The 22356-nt window shown below is 47.0% G+C and overlaps 1 protein-coding gene across 1 annotated transcript in view; it reads right to left on the reverse strand.

Annotated features, from left to right (window-relative positions):
* Positions 1 to 147: 147 nt before the first annotated feature.
* Positions 148 to 22356, reverse strand: part of LOC144819635 (relaxin-3-like) — a 46571-nt gene continuing 24362 nt past the window's right edge. Inside the window, exon 2 of the mRNA XM_078677450.1 lies at positions 148 to 728. Within this exon, the coding sequence (XP_078533576.1) occupies positions 355 to 728 (374 nt within the window). The 3' untranslated portion in view covers positions 148 to 354. The remainder of the gene's footprint in view (positions 729 to 22356) is intronic.

Below are 22356 nucleotides of genomic sequence, written 5' to 3' on the forward strand. Positions count from 1 at the left end.
TCACAAGTACACATGTTCAGTTCATGAAAGCTTGACATTACAAAAAAGGTACAGAGAACCTACAATTTGATAACACAGACAAACGTATGGGATCGAAAAATAGTTGTGCCCTGACCTACACAATTTCAAACAGGTTTACAGCCACGAAAAAAACATATTTATTGACAGTAACACATTGACGAACTGCTGGCCCTTTGTGGGCCTGCATTAAAAATACAAATACGGATTATTAAAATGTATACTACATCTTCAGGCTACCATTAGCACTTGGCCGGGTCTTCATTGGCAATGAGAGTAAGTCCACGGTTTGCTGTGGAATGAGTAAAATGCAGCGGGGTCATTACTGTGATATTTTCAGCACAGTGTACTGATCTCCGCTTTGGTACAGCCCCATTTGCAGCACATGCCGGCCACTCCCATGGAATAGTCCCGCTTCCTCCTGGGGTAATTGATCCAAGGAAGTCTGTCTGACGCCCCTGGGAGGCTAGATCCCACCCCACCTCTTGGTTTCTGGGCAGCTTCTTCCGCCTGCCGGATGTACTCGTTGAAGTCCTCTGACACGGGTACGTTCTCGCTGTAATCAACGTATGCATCAAATAAATCCTTGATAGGCTGTCGCTCAAAAGGCATGTTTGCGCTTGGCAGCTGATGCTGCTCCATGTCAGGACCCAGGAAGGTCTGCAGCTTCAAGGTGTCCAGGTCTTTGGTGGAAGTCCCCTGCACAGGATCTATAGGATGGAGAGAGAGAAACATGCGAGTCAAAAGGAGGCAGGGTGCGTGCTACAGGATGCAGAATTAGGTTGTGACATATTAGGTTCTCTTTAAGGAACAGACTTGGGGGCATATTTACAAGGCCCTTATCTCCGTTTGCCGCTAAAACTGCGATAATGGGCTTGATAATATGCTCTATGAAATTCCAATTGAAGCACATGTTAGATGTCCTTCACATCTAACATGGGCTTCAATTGGAATTCCATAGAGCATATTATCAAGCCCATTATCGCTGTTTTAGCGGCACCTCGAACCTTGAATTCCCAGCTCGAACCTTGAATTCCCAGCTCCAAGCTCGGCAGTCTAGCAGTAAGACCACAGGTGAAATTATATTTCACTGAAGTTACATAACCATTCGATTCAATTTAAGAGTTTGACGTCAAAGAAAGACTACTAAACTAATAAATAATCATTGTTCTACATTAAGATGGAAGTCGTTGGCTTTCATGCAAGAACCCATTGAGTACGAGCTCAGACACAGACGTTTTGACTGAGCCAATTGCTCTCCACTCAAAAGACATTTACAGAGTCAGAAAGGTTATGACTAAATGGGATGATGTATGAAGGATCTACAATGACCTAGAGATAAAACAGAGCAGAACCGAGAAAATATTTAGGGGTATATTAACAAGGGCTTTATCTCCGCTTTTTTTGGCTTTAAAAGCCAAAAAAGCAGAGATAGAACTATCGCCCTATTTACAAGAGGATGCTAACATGCATAATTGCATGCTAGCACCCTTTTTTCCGACGCCTCTCTTTGCATCTCTAATGAGATGCAAAGTGGGCATCACTGGGAGTACCCCTGATGGACTACCTTGTAAAATATCGCTGATGTGCACATCGCGATATTTACAAGGCAGCCCACAGGATTTTAGCACACGTTATTTCGCCATAAACGAAGGTCTGCTAAAATCCTGACTTACCTATGCTTAACGTAGGGGGTGGGTTATGCTGATACGGCCACAGGGTAGTATCAGCAAGGTCATCGCCTTTTTGCAGGGAACATCGCTGGAAAACCAGCTATGTTCCCTGCAAAACGGCGATTTCCCTGCTATCGCTGGATTTCTTAGCGCCGTTGTGAAAAACGTTGTTGATACAGCGCTATCAAGGCGATGAAATCCAGTGATAGGATAAACATCGCTAAACGCGCTTAGCGATGCTTATCTCTAATCGTTGTTGATATGCCCCTTAGTTCGATTAGGTTCAGTTACAAAGATGTATTGCATAGTCTGTGTTATATTCTGATTGCATTCGTTATAACTGTTATCCAACATGTAGCTTTAAGACCTGACAATTGTGCATGTCATCGCAGAATGTAGTGAGGCAATGGTGAAAGGAAGACCAGCTGGAAGAATCCCCTGCCAGGCTAACTTGTACTGGAATAAATCTTTGCAATTTAAGAAACACTCTGGTATATTACCAACAACTAGCGATAATTATCGCTATGTTGGTTTAGCGGTGATATTGTTATCGCCGAGCTGCGGCGATTTTTATCGCTTAGGAAACTTGCTATTATCAAGATTTATCTCCTAAGTGATAAAAATCAGCCGAATTGCATGAATATCGCAGAAAAGTCAGCGATATTCATGCATTACCGAGCTAATGCTCTTAGCCATGTTATCCACCTACCATTGGATAACATGGCTAAGAACTGCTCAGGGGCAGGTGTTAGCTTTTGGAGATATTTGCGCTTAGCGCGAATATCTCCAAAAGTTGGTAATAGGAGATACCGATGTTAGCGACTGTTTCCAGTCGCTGACATCTTGGCACGCCCACTTTGCATGTCATTAGCGATAAATATCACTGACATGCAAAGCGGGGCCCAAGATGGTCGCTATCTCCTACTAGCTGTCGCTAACTGGTGTTAGCGACAGCTAGGTAATAGGGAGATAATTTTATCTCCTCTTTCTTGGCTTTTAAAGCCAAAAAAGCGGAGATAAACCCCCTTGATAATATGCCCCACTATTGTTTGTTTCAATGGAAATGACCGGAAGCTGCAAAGAACCTGTGCCGAGCTGCAAAGAACTTGCTCCACCACCACTTGCTAAATACCAACAGTGTGCTCTGTGCCACGTGGGCCTGTGGAGAAGGGGCGGTAACAACAACTTTTCTACTTGCATTGTTTCCAGCACTAGACCCAGGAGGAATGGTGCTTCCTGGAAACATAGGTGTGTACATAGGAACAATTAGATTGAGTGAAGACATCACTTTCGATGGATGAAAGGACATATTGGAATAAGCGTAGAAAGGAGAAAGTACAGCTTGGAATGAACATAAAAACGAAACTGGGCCACCACTGTAGATTGACTAATAAGGGTAAATAGGATGCATGGGAATATTGTGATTGTTGAATGGTAAAGTTATGGAATGTGAGAAGAGTGACAATATGCAATAACCTGGAACAAAAAGGGCAACGTGATAAAACCAGAAATGCAGAAATGGCTGAAACACCGAAGGTGTGCAAAGGAGCAGCAGGCGGCGGACCAGGAGGCCAAAGAAATGACTTTAAGGAAGTGATTGTATTAGAAGTTGTGGTGTGTATTTTTAGGATTTCTCTTTGTTCAAAAAATGTAGTGATGTGGTCAATGTTTTTCCATTCTTACGATTGTATAGATGTTCATATTGTTATTGTTATCACTGTTGATTCAACAAGCACCATGTGCATTCTTCTATTAATCCATTTATAATATTCTATAAGAGGGGACGTGTTATATACTGAGTGCATTGTTATTAGGGTATATCAATGTGTTTTTTATGGGGATCAGAAAATGGTGTATATTCAGACAGAATTATGTAAGGCAGTAGTGGAAGGATGGACAGTTTGGAGAAACCACCCTAGGATTGGTGGCTGTTGAAAAGTGGTTTATTAGTAGTAATAAGAAGGGACCTAGTACTAAGGCAACAAACACAATCTAAGGTTCTGCCAAGGTCTCAATAAATTATTTCCTTGCTCAGCCCTTGGTAGTTGGCAATTAGCAGGCTGGCTTAACTTAGGTGACAGGTGTGCAAAGCATTTAAAAATACCAATACATTAAATAAGTAAAACACAATACACAATAAAAATACAACACCACACCAATTTATTCAAATAGGTAATATTTGTATGTACAAATAGACACTAACACCACAGAAATCCAATGTAGGGAACAGGAGATATGATTTTTTAAATAATAAACACTTTTGAGTGCCTGTAAGCCCAAAGTGCCGCTATGGGATATCTGGTCATGCTTGACGGGGACAAAGTCAAAGTTTGAGGCCAACCGCGATGGAGCCCTGGTCATATACACTAAGCGGTAGGCCCCGATCAACTTTTTACCTTCGCACTTAGGGCCCGATGTAGGTAAATCTTTTTTACCACTTCTTAAATACCGATTCATACCGAATCGGTATTTAAGAAGTGGTAAAAAAGAGGAGGGCAGATGTAGGTAATTTTATTTTTATAATTACCGAATCGGAAGGAATCGGTATTTACCGATTCGGTAAATACAGAATCGGTAATGCCCATTGATTCCTATTGGCATTGAAGCCCATAGGAATCAATGGGCATTACCGAATCGGTATTTACCAAATCGGTAAATACCGAATTTTGCAAGGGTGCAGGGGGTGTCACTTTGACACCCTCTGGCACCCCAATTACAGGCATGTGTGCCATGTGGCACACATACATGCCCTAAGGGCATGTCTGTGTGTCACATGGCACAGGTGTGCATGCACAGATGTGCATGCACACCTGGATTCGGTATTTTACCACCCAATTGGATTGGGTGGTAAAATACCGACTCCTAAAGGCCTGTGGCACTGTTTGCAGTGCCACCTACATGTGAGATTTTATTTACAGAATCGGTAAATTTACCGATTCTGTAAATTTACCAATTCTGTAAAAAAAGGTCCCCTACATCTCAATGACCCATTTACCGGTCGGTAACGGCCGAATTCGTAATGGCCACCTACATCGGGCCCAAAGTCTTTTTTTTTTAGCTTTTTTCCCTTGACATCGAGCAAAGCTCCTCGTCAGCTTGGTTCAGCGTGAGGCCTCAGTGAAATACTGGAAGTCTTGAGCTCTGGAGCTTTCAGAGGGACGAACTTGGGGGCAGATTTACAAGCCCCTTGTGCCACTTTTGCTTCATTTTTCCCATGTTAAAAGTGATGCAAAAGTGGCGCGAGGGGAGGGAAGGGTCATGTGGGTTTGCAGAGGGGGGAGGCAGGACGGTTTTAATATAATTTGTTTTTAAGTTACCTTCCTGGGTCCTGCACCACCTCAGCTCCTGGTGGGGTCCTGCTCTCCTGAACAAGAAGCAGCCACAGGCAGCCTCTCTCCCCAAAGCCAATCACAACGCTGCAATGGCAGCGTTGTGATTGGTGGGGACGGCGCCCAAATGGGGGTCTATGGGGAGGCCATTTTCTTTACGTTAACAGTCCGAGAAATGCAGAGAACACACCTACACGTGTTTATGTTTCTGCTTGCATAACATGCAATGCAGAACGTATCCACTTATCGTGTTTACATTGGGGCTCCCCCTTCGTTGCGAAAGGAGAAAAAACATGTATTTACAATGACTGCTATGTCATAGTCTATTTAACCATGACCAATGGAGTATCTAACATCAATATTTCGAAGGGTGGTGGCAAGACACGACTCTCACTGAACCAAGACTGCTCCAATACATAGCATCGAGGTAACAATTCGGGGCGGATGGGCTTGTGGGGGGAATGCAATGTGGTATGAGCACACATGATAGGAGTAAATTGTTTTTCAGATTTGCCCTTACTAGCATGAGCCTGTAGGCCTTGTAGTTGTTGATGGATCTAATCCAGATGTAGAGGCAGTTAAAGTACAGTATATATATCCCACATTCTCTTGCACTCAATGCGGGTTATAATTAGGAGGTACATGAGCTGGGCAAGGACTGGGGCTGCTTTTGTTGCATATTATTGAGACGGGTTTTTAGCCATGCACTGCTTTTGTAGGTTAGGTTTTTGATCTTGGAGAATAATATGGAAAGCGCAGATTCTCATGGGTGACTTTTTCGATGGGCATTGATAAAATGTCTTTTTTTTACCCAAAATACTGTTTTTCGAGCCTTCTGGAAACTTGTAATTTAGGACACTGGTATGCAATTGTTGCAGACGTGGCAAAAGTAGTTCAGTGTGCTAGCTACTTTGGAGTGGCTTTCAATACCCATCCCCCTGGGTGTTGTGGCTGAGGTCTGTGTTCAATGTGAGGCATGCTACTCACTTTGGCATTGAAGGGCACTGCCTCACAAAAGAAGATGGTTGTCATAGCGAATATATATTTTTATGTGGTGCGGTGGGCCTTAGACAAAGAGGCTGGTAGAAAAGGATTCGTGGATAGTCTTCCTTGCCATTCCTGAGACAGGTGTCTTTCTGTGAAACTTTGACATGAAAGGCAGACCTCCAGCTGCGTACATATACATTCCCGAGGTGCCCCTATTGGAATTTATGTACTTTAAATACCAACACCAAGAAACAGCATTAGCATGTCACGAAAGGGTCATGAGCGAAGCTACATTACAGTCTGCTCCCGACAATGCCGACCACTTTCTCGCACACAGTGGAGGCTGCCACTTGCAGATTTTGCAAATGTTTGCCAACTGACAAAAAGAGTTGGTAAACTTTCAGTGTTTTGGAATACAACTTCTGATTCATGCTAGCCTTAGCTCTTGCTAGAAGCGTATTGTTTATCAAGGAATTTCCAAGAATGGACTCTTTTTAACTCTTCTCTCTGGAAAACGTAGATTTCATTTTTTGTCCGTATTTTCTGTCTTTTCTCCAAGGGCCTGATGGTTTTAGGCTATGTTCTTCAGAGCCTGAAACATCAGGCGCATGCAGTGGTCGAAGTGGGAAAAAAAAAGTAGGGGAACTGTGGGTGGAGAATCAGGGGGTGGGAATAACCGAAGATTGAATCAGTGGGCGGAGTCAGAGGTGTGGCTAGAAATAGTAAAACATACCAATTTTTAGTACGTTTAGCATTTCACTGTCAGCCAGCTAGCTGCCCAATCATAATATAGCAAAAAAAGAACAACTGGTGGACAGAATGCAGAACAATATCATACACTCACCCCAGGACAGAGATCTGGGCCTAAATCCATTGTTTCTTTGCTCACCATGCCATTCCAGTTTGCAGCCAACCATATGCAAATGTCTTGATCCTGCACCCAATGGGAAAAGTCCAGCCCGAACTGCCAGGCCAGGTCCTCCCTGGACTGGAAACAAGCATCCTAGGACAGATTTCGGGCTTTCAGCCCTCATCAGCCAGGATAGCTTGACTCCAGTGGCATGGAGAGCACGGGACTCATGTCTGAGCATACCTGTCCCACCCGGGGTGACAAATGCAAAAAGAACAATTGATGGACAGAATGCAGAACAATGTCATACATTAACTCCAGTACAGAGATCTAGGCCTAAATCCATTGTTTTTTTGCTCACCATGCCATTCCAGTTTGGACCCAGCCATATGCAAATCAGTCTTGATCCTGCGCCCAATGTGAACAGTCCAGCCCAAACTGCCAGGCCATATGTATTCAAGTGTCCTTTCATTCGGGAAGTGAACATAAATCAGTACCCAATCAACTATGCACATAACATATTGCTCTTTGATATGCATGGTACATGTTCTTTGCAGCAGGCATATTACCCCTCTGCGCTACCTTAGATGAGTAAAACAGCCACTAGACAAAACCTGCTCCCATCTCTCTCCAGCAGTTACATTGATCACAAAAGTTATCTTGGCACTTGTATTGTTGACCGAAACCTGCTGAATATACAAAGAACTTTGTAGTGTTTTTAAAACTCCTGCACTTGTACAAAACCGGTCACCCCAAACTAAACTGGCCCCCTACCCTTCCAGTCGTCCTGGGAAACGCCTGCTCCTCCCCAATCACTGCTCCTGTCCAGTCAGTACTCCTGCTCATGCTCAATCAACACTCCTGCTTCATCAATTCCCCTGCCCCCTCCCTTCTCCTGGCCCGTCACTTCTCCTGCCCTGTTCACTGCTCCTGCCCTGTTCACTGCTCCTGCCCCGTTCACTGCTCCTGCCCCGTTCACTGCTCCTGCCCCGTTCACTGCTCCTGCCCCGTTCACTGCTCCTGCCCCGTTCACTGCTCCTGCCCCGTTCACTGCTCCTGCCCCGTTCACTGCTCCTGCCCCGTTCACTGCTCCTGCCCCGTTCACTGCTCCTACCCCGTTCACCGCTCGTGTCCGTTCACCGCTCCTGCCCGGTCACCACTACTGCTCATGCCTAATCACCGCTCTTGCCCCATTACTTCTCCTGCCCCATCACCTCTCCTGCCCCGTCACCTCTCCTGCCCCGTCGCCTCTCCTGCCCCATCGCCTCTCCTGCCCATCACATCACCTGCCTGTCATGTCACCTGTCTGTCACTTCTTGTGCCCGGTCACCTCTCCTGCCCTGTTGCCTCTCCTTCCACGTCACCTCTCCTGCCCTGTCGCCTCTCCTGCCCTGTCGCCTCTCCTGCCCCGTCACTGCTCCTGCCCCGTCACTGCTCCTGCCCCGTTCACTGATCCTGCCCCGTTCACTGCTCCTGCCCCGTTCACTGCTCCTACCCCGTTCACTGCTCGTGTCCGTTCACCGCTCCTGCCCGGTTACCACTCCTGCTCATGCCTAATCACCGCTCCTGCCCCATTACTTCTCCTGCCCCGTCACCTCTCCTGCCCCATCGCCTCTCCTGCCCTTCGCCTCTCCTGCCCATCGCCTCTCCTGCCCATCGCCTCTCCTGCCCATCACATCACCTGCCTGTCATGTCACCTGCCTGTCACTTCTTGTGCCCGGTCACCTCTCCTGCCCTGTTGCCTCTCCTTCCACGTCACCTCTCCTGCCCTGTCGCCTCTCCTGCCCCGTCGCCTCTCCTGCCCCGTCACTGCTCCTGCCCCGTCACTGCTCCTGCCCCGTTCACTGCTCCTGCCCCGTTCACTGCTCCTGCCCCGTTCACTGCTCCTGCCCCGTTCACTGCTCCTGCCCCATTCACCGCTCCTGCCCCATTCACCGCTCCTGCCCCATTCACCGCTCCTGCCCCATTCACCGCTCCTGCCCCATTCACCGCTCCTGCCCCATTCACCGCTCCTGTCCTTTCACCGCTCCTGTCCTTTCACCGCTCCTGCACGGTTACCGCTCTAGCTCATGCCCCGTCACCTCTCCTGCCCGTCACCTCTCCTGCCCCGTCACCTCTTTTATAGTACTTCAGTTGGCGACTCTGGTGGGACTCCATGATAGGATTGTCCTCGCCATAACCGGGTAGAAAGGACAAAGAAAGGGGAGTTCAGGTCGAGCGGGTGGACGGGCCGAAATGTTTTGACTTACTCCGCTCTCGCGATCAGAGTGCCCCAGCTGCTAGTGACCCTTCGTCGGAGTCCTACGGGCGTAACCCAGGAGCTGACCGTGTTGGTCTTCAGTAGTTGGCAGTGGAGAATACGCAATTGTCCCTGCGTGCACCAGGAGAGTGGATTGTTTTTGGTGTCTTTTGGAACGCGCTGTTGAGCAGTCGTTTGAATCAATTAACTGTGTAGGATTTGGTGGTTGGTGTACCATGGAGAATCTAGGGGGTCTGACGGGGCAGCATTGTGGCTGCACGGGTAGATGCTCCACGGGCTTGTTTTGTGTGAACAATAGAGATGCCGATCGGACGTCCTGGTGTGGCTCATGTGGTGCACACCCGACCGGACTGGTCTCGGAAAAGCCTGTAGTTGAACCTGGGTAGCCTTGGGGACATATCTGTAGCAGTGCTAAGGAAGCGGGCTTAGTCAGAATAGTCCCAAGGGTGAACCAGGAAGACTGCAGGATGGTCTGTAGGACAGTCTGTGGTTATACCTGTCCGACGGTCTCTTGGTAGTCTTTGCACTGCTCGATTTTGGTATCTGTTGGTCTGGAATCTGAATTGATTGATTCTCCATGAACAGGAGTCGACGGGCTCTGTTCTTTGTTTGGAAAGAAAAAAAAGAGACATGTTGTTTTGAATATCTTTGTATGTACATATATTTTTGCTCTGTGTATGTTTGAATAAGAGTGAGGTTGAATATGTTGTAAATGTTTGAACATGGCCATGTTTGAAAGTACGTTTTTATGATTGAATGAGGAATACATGACAACAATCACTATGCCGTGTATTAGCAAATTGAGTTGTTTTGGATGTTGTCGCCGCCCTAATGATACGCGCTTGGCTGAAAGTCAACCTGCCCCGCCTGAGGGTAGCCCGAGTTATGATATGTATGTAAAGCATGGTATTACACCTATCCTGTTTAATACACTATGGCATAAATGTACTAAGGATAATGTACAGTTGCAATGGTCCTTGACCGGGTCTTTTGATGAGAAAAAGATACATTTTCTGCAGGATCGATTGTTTTCTAAACGTAGTCGACAGTCAGTGTTTGATTCCTTAAACCTATGGCAGAAGGAAGCAAAGCGTAGACTTATACGGGAGGAGAAAGTATGCAGAATGAAGGGTGGTCAGACGATTACGCAGAAAGCCATTGCTTATGATAAAGCTCAAACCGAACAGGGAATTGATTGTGCACACAGGCAATGTAGATTGCAAGTGGATAAGACCTATGTGGCTAGGACTGAAGCGGAGGATGAGATGGAGGATTTATTGGATACTCGTCCACCTCCCCCTTATGCTCCACAACATATATATCCCATTGTTCCCCCAACTCCAGTACAGGTCCCTTCAGCCTCTGCCCCTGTTGTTTTCTCCTCCCCTGTCTTTCCGGGAACTTCCTCTGTTTTATTTCCCTCTGTGTCTTAGATGGCTACTTTATGGCCTGTTACGTTGCCGTCTTCTGTTATGTCCACAGCTGTTTTGTCTTCCCCTACCCTTGCGTGGGCCTCCCAGTCCGCGAGCACAACCCCATCCCTAGCTGTTTCAACTCCAGCTCGTGCTCCGGGGAAGTTGTTTACTCGTTCGACTGTAGGACTAAATGAGAAACAGATGGTTGAAAATCAGTCATCCCAGTGGATGCGACATCCTATTTATACTATAACTGATAAATGGAGCACGCTCCGAGACTTTGAGCCTGTCATGCAGCAACATGCCCTTAAACACATGGCCACATGTCTTATTACTTTATGGGAACAGTGTTTTGCAGGAGGGAGGCCCCCCAAGTGATGTATGATATTCTGGACAGGGCTCATAAGTCTGAACTTAGACCAGAGGAAGTGTACAAAAATGTTGAGGTTTTATTAAGTTATCGAGGGCGGATGCACCAAAAATGTTCCTCATGGGACTCTCAGCACCCTATGCGAGAAGTCCATCCTATCTTTCACGCTGAAATACCCGAATTAAAAAAAGATTAGGATGTAGTGACTAGACCTTGTGTAGAGGCACGAGTGCAGGAACAATGGGTTTACACCCCCTGGAAGAGGAGTGAAGTCCTCTCACTAAAATCACAACTACCTGACCCCCATAAGAATCCCACGGCTTATTATCAAGAACTCACAGAAGCGGCTTCCTCAGCCGTTATGACCCTAGCTGACATAGAGCTATTTTTTGCATTGCTAGTCCCTGTTGATGTATGGCGTCAGGTGCATGATCAGGACCATGTTCAGGAGTTAGGCGGAACATGGGAACAGAAAAAGATTGGGATAAGGAACGTAAGCCTGGTGATAAACCAAAACCCGAACTATTGGCGTTACCTGGCCGTATTATTACTTACATGCATTCCTTAATTCCGCCACGTAAGGTGGATTGGGATAAATTGACAGCATGTAAGCAGGAGAAAGACAAAAGCGTTATTAATTTCTTCACTAGATTTGAAGGTGTATTCATTGACTTTAGTGGACAGGGTTTATCATTGGAAGGCGGTCTACGATTATTTGTTAATCGTTTTGTGACCAATTAGTTACCGGAAGTTTCTTTGCGGCTACAAGCCTCTGAAAGTACCTGGACTACGTCTACGCCCTCGGTAATATTGAGTATGGGCCAATATTACGCACATAGAGAAAATGAGAGTAAGGATAAGACGGAAAAGAAAACGAGAGATCTTAAGACGCGAGTGTTGTTGCAACAAGTCGTTCGAGGATGAGGCAGAGAGAGAGGCGGTAGAGGGTTCGTCCCGAGGGGGGCGGGAATCGGACGAGGCAGAGGGCCGGCTGTTGTTTTGGGACCCAACCAGTGCACTTACTGTAAGGAGGAAGGACATTGGCGATTTCAGTGTCCATTGTTGCTGGCTTAGAATGGGGCTATGAGAGGAAGAGGTCGAGGTGGTGTGGATCGCAGTGATATGTGACGAGAGGAGGCGACGCACGTCAAATCAGAAAATAATTATTTCGATAATCCGGGAGGTAGACAGTACTATAATGAGGACTGTGCGATGGACGCAACCAAAGGGTATGCCTATATATAGGACAGCCAAGGACAGAGTGGGGGCCAGGTGTCAGTACCCGTTGATCAGCAAGGTCCTTATATAAAAGCGCATTTGATGGGGACATCTGAAAAGTTTTTAGTTGATACGGGTGCGATTAATAGTTCTATTTCTCGTTCTCTGGTCCCACGGGCTGCTCTGTCCGGGCACAATAATGTGTCAGTGGGATTCTCGGGAATTCCGGTGGTAAGCCCCATTTCCAAACCAATTCCGTTCACAATTGGTTCCGTTACGGTAGACTCCCCGTTTTGTCTTGACTTTCCATTGTGGTGAGAATTTATTGAGCTTGGATTTGTTGAATAAATTACATGCAAAAATTAATTGTTCACCTGATGGTGTTTATTTGACTATGAATCCCCTGGGCAGGCATATTTTGCAGTGTTTCACCAAAAATTAACCCCTCCCTCCTGAGTTTGCTGCTATCCCAGAGACGCTGTGGGCCACTGGAGACACAGATGTAGGATTATTAAGGATTCCACCCGTTTCTATTACCTTGAAGCAAAATGCTCGGCTTCCACGTATACCTCAGTACAAATTTTCTCTGGCAGGTGAGAAAGCTTTGCTCCCCATCATACAAGATTTGATCAAAAGGGGTGTGGTAGAGGAGACAGCTGCTTATATATGCAACAGCCCCATTTTACCGATTTTAAAAAAGGCCCCTGTTGGAAATGATCCTGACTATCTTGATACTTATCGTTTTGTGATTGATTTGCGTGAAATTAATAAAATAGTGGTGCCTCAATACCCTGTGGTTTCTGACAACTCAACTATTCTCACTATGATTCCTCCCACTGCCAAATATTTATCTGTGATCGATTTGAATAATGCTTTCTTTAGCATTCCAATACATCCTGATAGCCGTCATATTTTCGACTTCTCATTATCAGGTCGCAGCTTCCGGTTTTGTCGCGCTCCCCAGGGGTACACAGAGAGTCCTAGTATTTATAGTCAAGCTTTGAAGACATTGTTGGATGATTTGGTCCTGCCCGCTGGTAATGTGCTTTTGCAATATGTCGATGATCTGTTAGTGGCCTCTGACACTGAGGAAGGTTGTAAGGAAGCCACTGTACAATTATTGTCTCATTTGGCGGCTAATGGCAATAAAGTATCTCTTTCTAAATTCCAATATTGTCGACAGGAGGTGACCTACCTGGGTCATCTACTGTCGAAAGAGGGTAGGAGACTAACCCCTGAGCGTGTGACTACCATTTTTAATATGCCTGTACCTCGTACTCAGCGTGATGTTCGTGCATTTCTCAGCATAACTTCTTACTGTCGCCAATGGATCCCTAATTTTTCCCTTCTCACTAAACCTCTCCTGTATTTAACCACTAAAGATGTGCATGAACCTTTATCCTGGACTGATGCTTGCCAAGATGCTTTTGACTCTTTAAAATCTGCGCTTTGCTCTGCACCCGTTCTTGGTACCCCTGACTACCAAAAACCTTTTGTGCTTCATGTACACGAGGTGGACGGTTGCTCACTTTCTGTGTGAACACAAGGATTTGGTGGTTATCAGAGACCGTGTGCTTATTTCTCGGCGGTGTTGGATAACGTCGACAGAGCACAACCTAGCTGTTTAAGGGCTACTGCTGCGGTCGCAGTGGCTATTCGACAGTCGGAAGGGCTCGTTCTGAACACTGATCTCACAGTGATGTTACCGCACGCTGTGTATACATTATTGAACAAAACGAAGACCCAGCACCTTATGAGTGCGCGTCATACAAGTTGCGAATTGACTGTTTGCTCCCCACATTATGATTAAACGATGTGCCACTCTGAACCCTGCTACGTTACTACCCCTCCCTTCGAACGAAAAGAACAATGATGTTCATGATTGTATATTTCGGATGGAGGAAGAGACAAAGGGACGGGTAGACCTGACAGACAATCCTCTATCTGACCCTCAAGGGGAGTTGTATGTCGATGGCTCTTGTTTCAAATTACCAGATGGCACGGCAACTGCTGCATATGCGATAACTACTCTTCACACTGTAGTGGAGGCTTCTCGAGTGCCCTAACAATCAGCACAGGCAGCTGAGTTAGTGTCATTGCTTCAGGCCTGTGAGCTAAGTGAAGGATTGAGAGTCAATATTTACACCGACAGTCAGTACGCCTTCGGTGTGGCTCATAGTTTTGGCCAACTTTGGGCCGAAAGAGGTTTTCCTACTTCCCATGGTCAGCGCATACAGCATGGCCCCTTGATTTTGCGATTGCTGACAGCATTGACGTTACTAGAGATGGTGGCTGTAGTTAAATACAGTGCACACAAGGCAGTGGTTGATGCAGTGGGAGAAGGTAATGCCTTTGCTGATCAAGTAGCTAAGGAAACTGCGGAGTCCAAATTGACCTCAATGTTTGTGCCTAGCTCTGCTAGGTGGGTGGCAGAAACAGAGATGTTTAATAACACCATGGAGAGTGTCCGAGAAATACAGAAAGAAGCTACCCCTATTGAGCTGGCTCACTGGAAAGAGAAAGTGGGGACATTAGATGCAGATGATTGTTGGATTGATTTGACAGAACAACGGTGGTTGTTGCCCAATGCATTAGTGAATGCGGTGGTAACAATGGCACATGGTTCAGCTCATATTGGAGCAAATGGTGTTTGTGCATTATTAGATCCTGTATGGTACAATCCCAATATTCCAAAGACCGCTGCTCATTTGGTGCAATATTGCATGGTTTGCTTACGACATAATCCTGGGGGCAGGGAGCCTGTTCTGAGTGGAAACTTTGCACCACCATCTTTGCCTTTTGAGGTGCTCCAAATGGATTATATCCAGCTGGAGCGTGTAAATAATTTGAAGTATGTCCTGGTCGTGGTGCGCGTTTTCAGTAAATGGGTGGAAGCCTACCTAACCAAAGAAAATACTGCTTTGGCAACGGCAAAGGCGTTGGTAAAGGAATACTTCCCACGCTATGGATTGCCTCGGGTGATCAGAAGTGATAACGGGGGACACTTTAATGCAGAATTCATCAGTCACATTTGTAATGGACTACAGATTAAACAGAAATTCCATGCGGCTCGACACCTCCAGTCCGCTGGGTAGGTTGAGAAGTATGATGGAATACTGAAGCTCCAATTAGCAAAAATTCAAGAAAGTACCGGATTAAAGTGGCCAGATGCTCTGCCACTGGCATTAATGTCAATATGGGTTAACCCACATTCTCGTTCTGGCTTATCTCCGTATGAGGTCATTTTGGGCGCCCTGCTAATATTTGGGGTGTCCCGAGACCCAGAACGTTTTGTGATATAGAGTATCCTATGTTGACAGACTATCTGTATGCTTTGACTATAGATCTCCGTTCCATTCATAAACAGGTCTCAGCAGTTTTGCAGCCCCTGCCGGAGGGTCCCGGACATCGCTTGGAGCCAGGACAGTGGGTTCTGGTCCGTAATTACCAGTGAAAATCCAGCTTGGATCCCCGTTGGTCTGAATCGTTTCAAATCTTGTTGGCCACGCTGACGGCGGTAAGGCGAACGGCAAGCGACACTGGATCCATGTATCACATCTAAAAAACTACCACTCCCGCTTCCACATGATCAGTGAATCCAGGAAGGGGTTCTGACCCAGGAAAGTGAGTGAGTTCCACGTTTAGTCCCTTTTTCTGACGCCAAGGTAATTGGAGAAGGGCAAAGAGAAGGTGTCTCAGGGTCGGAAGAGGCTCCGTCATCAGCACAAGTGATTGCCCCAGATTCTGTTGCCCCTACAGTCGAACAAGAGGCTCGCAGTACCCCTGTTGCACCGGATTCATCATCTTCTGTTTTGTTCTCTGATCAGGAAGTGCCTGGCCATGCTCGATACAACCTGTGGCCCTGAAGATAACACGGTACCCCAGGTGAATATGGTAGGAGGTAGGGAGAGACTTGAGTGATAGGGTACAGACTTGTTCTACGAATGTCTGTTAGATGCGCTTCTGGGGTACTGAGCGAGACTCTGGACTGAACGCGCTGAGAGCCTTGAATATTTGCTTGCTCTGTTCAGAAAGAAAGACTGAATTTCTTGTTTAAAGAGGCCCAGGTTGTGTTTTCTTCAAGGGTTGTGTGAGAACATAACTCCAACGTGAGAAGTTTGCTTTGGTCTTATTTGTGATGAATGATAGGAGCCTGCCTGTGAGGCTCTAAACGGACACAGGAAAGAAGCACCCCCTGGCAGGTTGGACTGCATCGCCAGAGTTTATTTTTGGACTTTTAGTTAGTTTGTATCTCTTTGCTCGTTTCGTTCATGAAGAGGAACGTCCTTTTGTACCGCGTTATTACCCTGCATATATGCCTGTCTTTTCTAGTTGGACTCAACTTGTTAAAATTGCATTTATAGTTATTATAGTGATATTGCTAATCACATTAATGGGAGTATTTATCTATTTGGAATTTCGTCACCCTATGCATACTGTTTTAGGAACAACTGCCCCACCTCCGGATCATGTGTTTTATACTTTAGCCCCACATAAGAAAAGGCATCGTCAGACTTATGTGAAAAATGTATTTGGTGAAATGCTTCATCAAACACACAGTGCCACCAATACTACACATTGTTGGGTTTGTGGTCTTTTACCATCTGTTATGCACAAGCACGATTTATTCATATCCGTACCCTTGTCTCATCTGGGGAGTTGTGAGGCTTGGTTTAAATTACTTTCAATCTGTATATGCATTATACTGTGGACACTCAAAGGTTTTCGGAAAAAGATTATGAAATGATTTTAGCATATATTGAGGTTCATCAAGGATTCGACGGGAATAATGGAGAGGTAACCTTAGATCCGAATGCATGTATGAATATGTATACAACGCATGAAAATACCACTTGGTTGAAAAATGACATTTTGGATTTTGTTGAGTTCAATTTCACTCAGTATTTTCGACATTTTCAAGACCTTAATGTTACTGAAGATAAGGCTATTCCAGTGCCTATACTAAATAGTACCTCTGCTTTCTGTGTTCAGGGAGTAGGGTACCTATCAGTAGGAGAAAGCTGATGTAATTACACTTATCAGTTACTTACTTTTAGCAGCACTCCATTGTTAACCCCTCCTAATGTATATTTTGTCTGTGGAGAAAATGCCTATTCTTGGCTTCCACAAGGTTGGGCTGGACGTTGCTACCTGTCCTTCCTGTACCCTCCAGTCTATATTGCCCTTTCTAATTATCACAAGGATCACCGCTTAGATAAACGAAGTATGCCTGTTAAGAGAAATAAAAGAATGATAGATACTACCGATATAGATCAGACAGATACTCCTGACCAGCATTTTACCGACATTGTAAAAGGAGTGTTTCCCATCTGGGGGCCTATAATCACCAGCAAAGAAGTACGCCGTTTGTCCAGAGTAGTTGAAGGGGTAATTAACACCACTGCAGGAATATTGACTAATCTGACCGTAGAGCTACAAGCGACCAGACTCGTTTCGCTTCAAAATCGTATGGTTTTAGACATTATCTTGGCAGATCGAGGAGGAGCAAGCCGTGTGATCGGAAGTTCTTGCTGTGTTTATATCCCTGACTCCGCCCCCTCCGTTCATTTGGCTATCCAGAAGCTACATCATTTGGCTTCCGAAATACATGTAGAGACTGGTATGTGGTCCTGCTCTGGTTGGTTCTGGGATCTGTTGTCTACTTGGGGATGGAAAATGTTGATAGTGCTGGCAGGTATAGCCGGTATCATATTCATGTGTTGTCTTTGTGTACAATGTGGACCTGCATGTTGCTCTTATTGCACAACTAAACTCACCTCCTCCTTGGCCGGTCCATCCCCAGCAGGATTAAAGGCTCCTGTTAGTTCAGCAGGAGCTCAAAAATGTTACGCAGATTGATGAAGGAATATTTGAAGATTGAGCTGTTTTAGTTAACTACATTATGCTAAAAGGGCCGTTCTGAGGGATAAAAAAAATAGATTTCCCATACATAAGGAGTATCGGACCATATTATGTTAGCATGATGCATCTATATGTACCCTCTTTGCTTGATATATATATATATATGTTGCTTTTGCAGTGAGGGCAGCATTTATTCACTCCTTGCGTTAACCCTGCTAACAGAGTAGGCCAAGAACCATACAGACGCCATTTTCGGACTTATGCTCAAACAGGGGCTGTGATCACGTGTTAATCTCCGGCAGTTGTCAGGCCCCAGTTCATCTGAATTACTGGGAACAGCTGAACGTAGGCTGTTTACTCGATTGTCCTGAGACTCAAGGTCGCATCTGGCTTTGGGTGCGATAAGCGCATTCATGGAGGCGCCGTGCCTACATTCCCGGGCACCAAGACGAAAGGGAGTCACCCCTCCTGACCTTCCTAGTAATAAATATTTAAGCTTTGAACTAATCATGTGTGCCATATATGGTCCTTCCCTGGAGCTCGAGGGCCAACTGGTGTTTTTCCTTTTACAGTGATTATATGTGTGGGACCGAAAAGTATATAACCTCATGTTTGAATACAAGCCAAGTCTGCTGCGCGCACCTGATGGGTGAGGGTTGGAGAGGCTCCTCTAAAGAGTATTTTGCTTAATAAATGATTGAACTTTCTTCACTGCCAACTGACTGATTATTTGGTAAATGGGATTGGGGCTATTGGTAGGTATAACCCTTTATGTTATTTCTATAGTACTTAATTTCAAGCCGTCGAGTCAAGAAGCTGTGCCCCACGGCGAGTCGTAGCTATGCTCTCCCTCTCCTCCCTCAAGCGGAGCACGGCCGCCGCCCAGGCATTGCTTGTCCTGGAATCCACCAGGGGTGGGGAGTTAGGCGCAGCTCTCCCGGTCTGGTGTTTGGTCCTGTCCTCTCTCCGATCGGTGCAGAGTGAACTGCCGGTCGGGAGGCGCATTAGGCTCAGGCGTGCTCCTGGTCCATAGCGGAGGCCAGGACCTCCAGACAGAACGGTCGCCTGCCAATCCCTCCCCAACCCTCCTACACTGTCATGGTTGGGTGGGGAGTCATACTGCTTTGCAGCGAGGGGCTCACGCGAGCACCCGGGGCCTCCACAGCGCGTCGGAGTCTTGGGAGCCTGGTAAAGGCAGGTGTGCGTGATGCTGCTGGCCCCGTTTAGCGAGCCAGCAGTTGCAGAGAGGGTGCCTGAGGGCACTTGGGCCCTCCCCGGCTCCACAGACCAGTTGCCTCTGCCCAGCTTCAACCCCTCGGGCGGCTTTGGAACGGGTGTGCACGATGTAGCGCCCTCGTTCAGTGAACCGCGCAACTGTGGCTTGTCATGATTTGAAAGCCCAGCAGGGCCCATTCAGACGCTCAACTGTTGCGAGAGGACGATCCCCCTGCCCGAGTGCTGTGCATTTATCCACCTTGCTTCTGGGCAAGTGCATTCGACTTTTACCCAACATCTTTACTGCCGGCCCAGCCTCAGGGACTTGTGGCTGCGTGTCGCGTGGCTCCCTCTGTGACTTCCCAGTTAAAGTTGCCCACGTGTGCGGCGCAAGGCTCCCCCTCTGCTCTGCCTCGTATAGTGCCCTGCTCCAGATCGGCTCTTGGAGCTAGAGGATGTGGCATTTGGGTGAGCTTGCATTCATGCTGAGGGCAGCAAGGTTGCGTTGCTCCTTCCATGGTTTAGTGCACGGCGGAGCCGACTTTGAGCCCCGGTCCACGTGAGCCGGACGTTGCAGGGAGGACGGGAGGGGGCTAGTGGGCGCCGCGCTGCTCCTTTGTCCATTGCCACCAAAATGATGGTTGTCAGAGCATTCCATCATGCTTAATACAATTAGGTGTAGGTGTATTCCCCTACGAGTATTACAGCTTGGTATACAAAAGTTTGCCTGAACCGGAGCTTGATATTTGGGTGTGAGGTTGTCTTGAGGGTAGCACCGCTGAGCCTCATTCTTCTGGAACTTCCCTCAGCATTGGGTGCCCCATGCCCCGTGACCTCCCGGTTAGCCCGGCCTGGGATTTGAAAGCTGGGCTGGGTTTGGGCATTGGGGACGGGGAGTTTATTTCGCTCTCAATATAGGGTTGTGGGGGGGTGTAGCTCACTCTGGCTGCAGTCTCATTAGTGTTGACCGTCTGGGGGTTTGAGGCAGCCTGGGTTCCCGGGTCTGTGGTGTGCGGATGTTGAGGCTGGCGGCTGTGGCACCGGAGTGCCTGTCTGTTTTTCTGGCCTGTGAGGGGCAAGGGGGCTGCAAGGTGCAGGGGGCCGCAGCCAGCTTCGCATTGCCAGTTCATAGACGAGCGCTGGGTGGGTGCATGCGCGAGCGCCTGCAGCACTCTGGCTGGTGCCAGACAGCTCATGGCGCCGGGACGCTCCCGGTGAATCTGCGGGGCAAACAGGGAGTGATTGACCGTGCAAGACTTTCTTTGACGACGCCTGGGGTGGTGTAGGAGGAGCTGCGGTCAGCCTTGCCGGGGGTCCCCGCGGCAGGGGACCTCGACTTTACAATCGGTGTCGGCGACGAGCGCGAGCGACAAGGGGTTTGGTACATAGCCGTAGTCCTATATTTCAATTGGTTATACTATAGGCTAACCCCATGTAGCTGCTGCCATATCTTAATTGCATTAGGATGTCGCGGGTGGGTGCGCCATGGGGACCTCTTCTATTCTGCGCGCTCGTCACGTTTGGGGAACAAAATGGGCACCTGCTGCCACATGTGGGGATAGCGCTGTGTGTCGGGCCATTCCGGGCAGTCCTTACGTATGAAATACCAAGGTATTATGAGGGGTAACTTCGTTGACAGTGTGCAAAATTATTTTCAGGGCCTTAGTTTTGCACTCATTTATGCCCACTCCAATAAATTAAAATGTAAGTAAGCAGTGTTTGTGCTCACACTTAACGGGCTGGTTGGCTCTGGGGTTACAATCGAGTGATAAAAACAACAAGGTTGCAGGTTCAACCCCCTGTCGGGTCAGTCATTGACGGTGACGCAGTCACATACTGCCGTAATGTCAGTCCTTCCAAGGCTGTCTCAATGCTTTTGCAGCGCTTGGTGTTAATGTCTTATGATAAATACTTTGAAATGTTTTCATTGAAAGCACGGAGCCCTCCGCATGCCAGCTATTTACGTATTTACCATTATCACCGACAAAGCAGTATCACATGTTAAACAGGGACGCAAGTCCTCACAAGCACGGCTCCAACGTAATCCGTGAAGGAAAAGGGGGGGGGGGGGGGACTTTGGCCTGCACTTAAAGTTAAAGTATTTATACACGTATCTCATCTGGTAGTCAAAGCAATTTAGTTATTTTGTTCGGTGTATAAAGGGATAATGCATGGCCTCGAATGTCTCGTAGGCTAGTGACTATTTGGCTTGAATTTGTGTTTGTTTCACGCAGGAGGTAGCGCAAGTGGTTACAGTGTGGCGCTAAAAGAGTGGTGGTAATCATTTTAATAATTATCACAAGTGTTTTTTTACAGGGGCATTTGTAGCCCCACGATGAAGGCCTTGAAAACGTAGCTGCTTGCACTCCCATTTCTACCAATTCCTTATAATTTACGGGGTTGTCTTTGATGCACTGAGACTGAGAGGGGTAATCACCTATCCTCAAGGGGGTGCTTCATCACCAGGTGGCACTGTCCCATGGTTGTGTTTTACGTTCGGTCGAATGTGTGTCAACCGCTTGCCATGCTGGAGCCTACAGTGATCATAGTGGGGCAAACCGCAGCAGGAAACTACGGAGTCAGGCGGGATCTGATTAGCCACTGAGTGCAGCGGCACTATTTAGAGGAATTCCGGCAGAGGTAGTGTGCACTTGTGCAATAGCTGAAGAAGTAACAAAGGACACCCAATTCCCCCGGTGTGCCTCGGCAATTGGTTTAATTGTCAGGGTACTTGCGTTTCTCAGGCACAGGGTGGCGCGGAACAGGCAACGTCATTTGGATGTACTGGGAGCATTTTGCTTACGAACATGTGCTCACTTGCCAACTGCTATTCATGTGTCATTTGTATGCTTCCCCTCATGCGGATGTAATTTAACTGTGGTTCCCAGGCACGGGATAGTGCAGAGCATGTAGCGTCACAGTATATGTTCAGCGGGTCACAGTTACGCTTTGGCTGCCAGATTATATGACAGCAGGGTCCTTGCTAGGTGGACCAGACCTAGTTTCTGCATAAGGGCGATAAAGCGTTCAGTTCATAGCCAGTTTGTTGTCAAAGGACAATGGGCCAGATGTAGGTAAATATCATTTACCGATTCTAAAATACCGAATTTTACCGATTCGGTATTTTAGACTCGGTAAATGATATGTAGATAATGATTC

This window comes from Lissotriton helveticus, chromosome 2_1 (assembly GCF_964261635.1).
Source record: "Lissotriton helveticus chromosome 2_1, aLisHel1.1, whole genome shotgun sequence".
In the NCBI taxonomy this organism is placed as follows: Eukaryota; Metazoa; Chordata; class Amphibia; order Caudata; family Salamandridae; genus Lissotriton; species Lissotriton helveticus.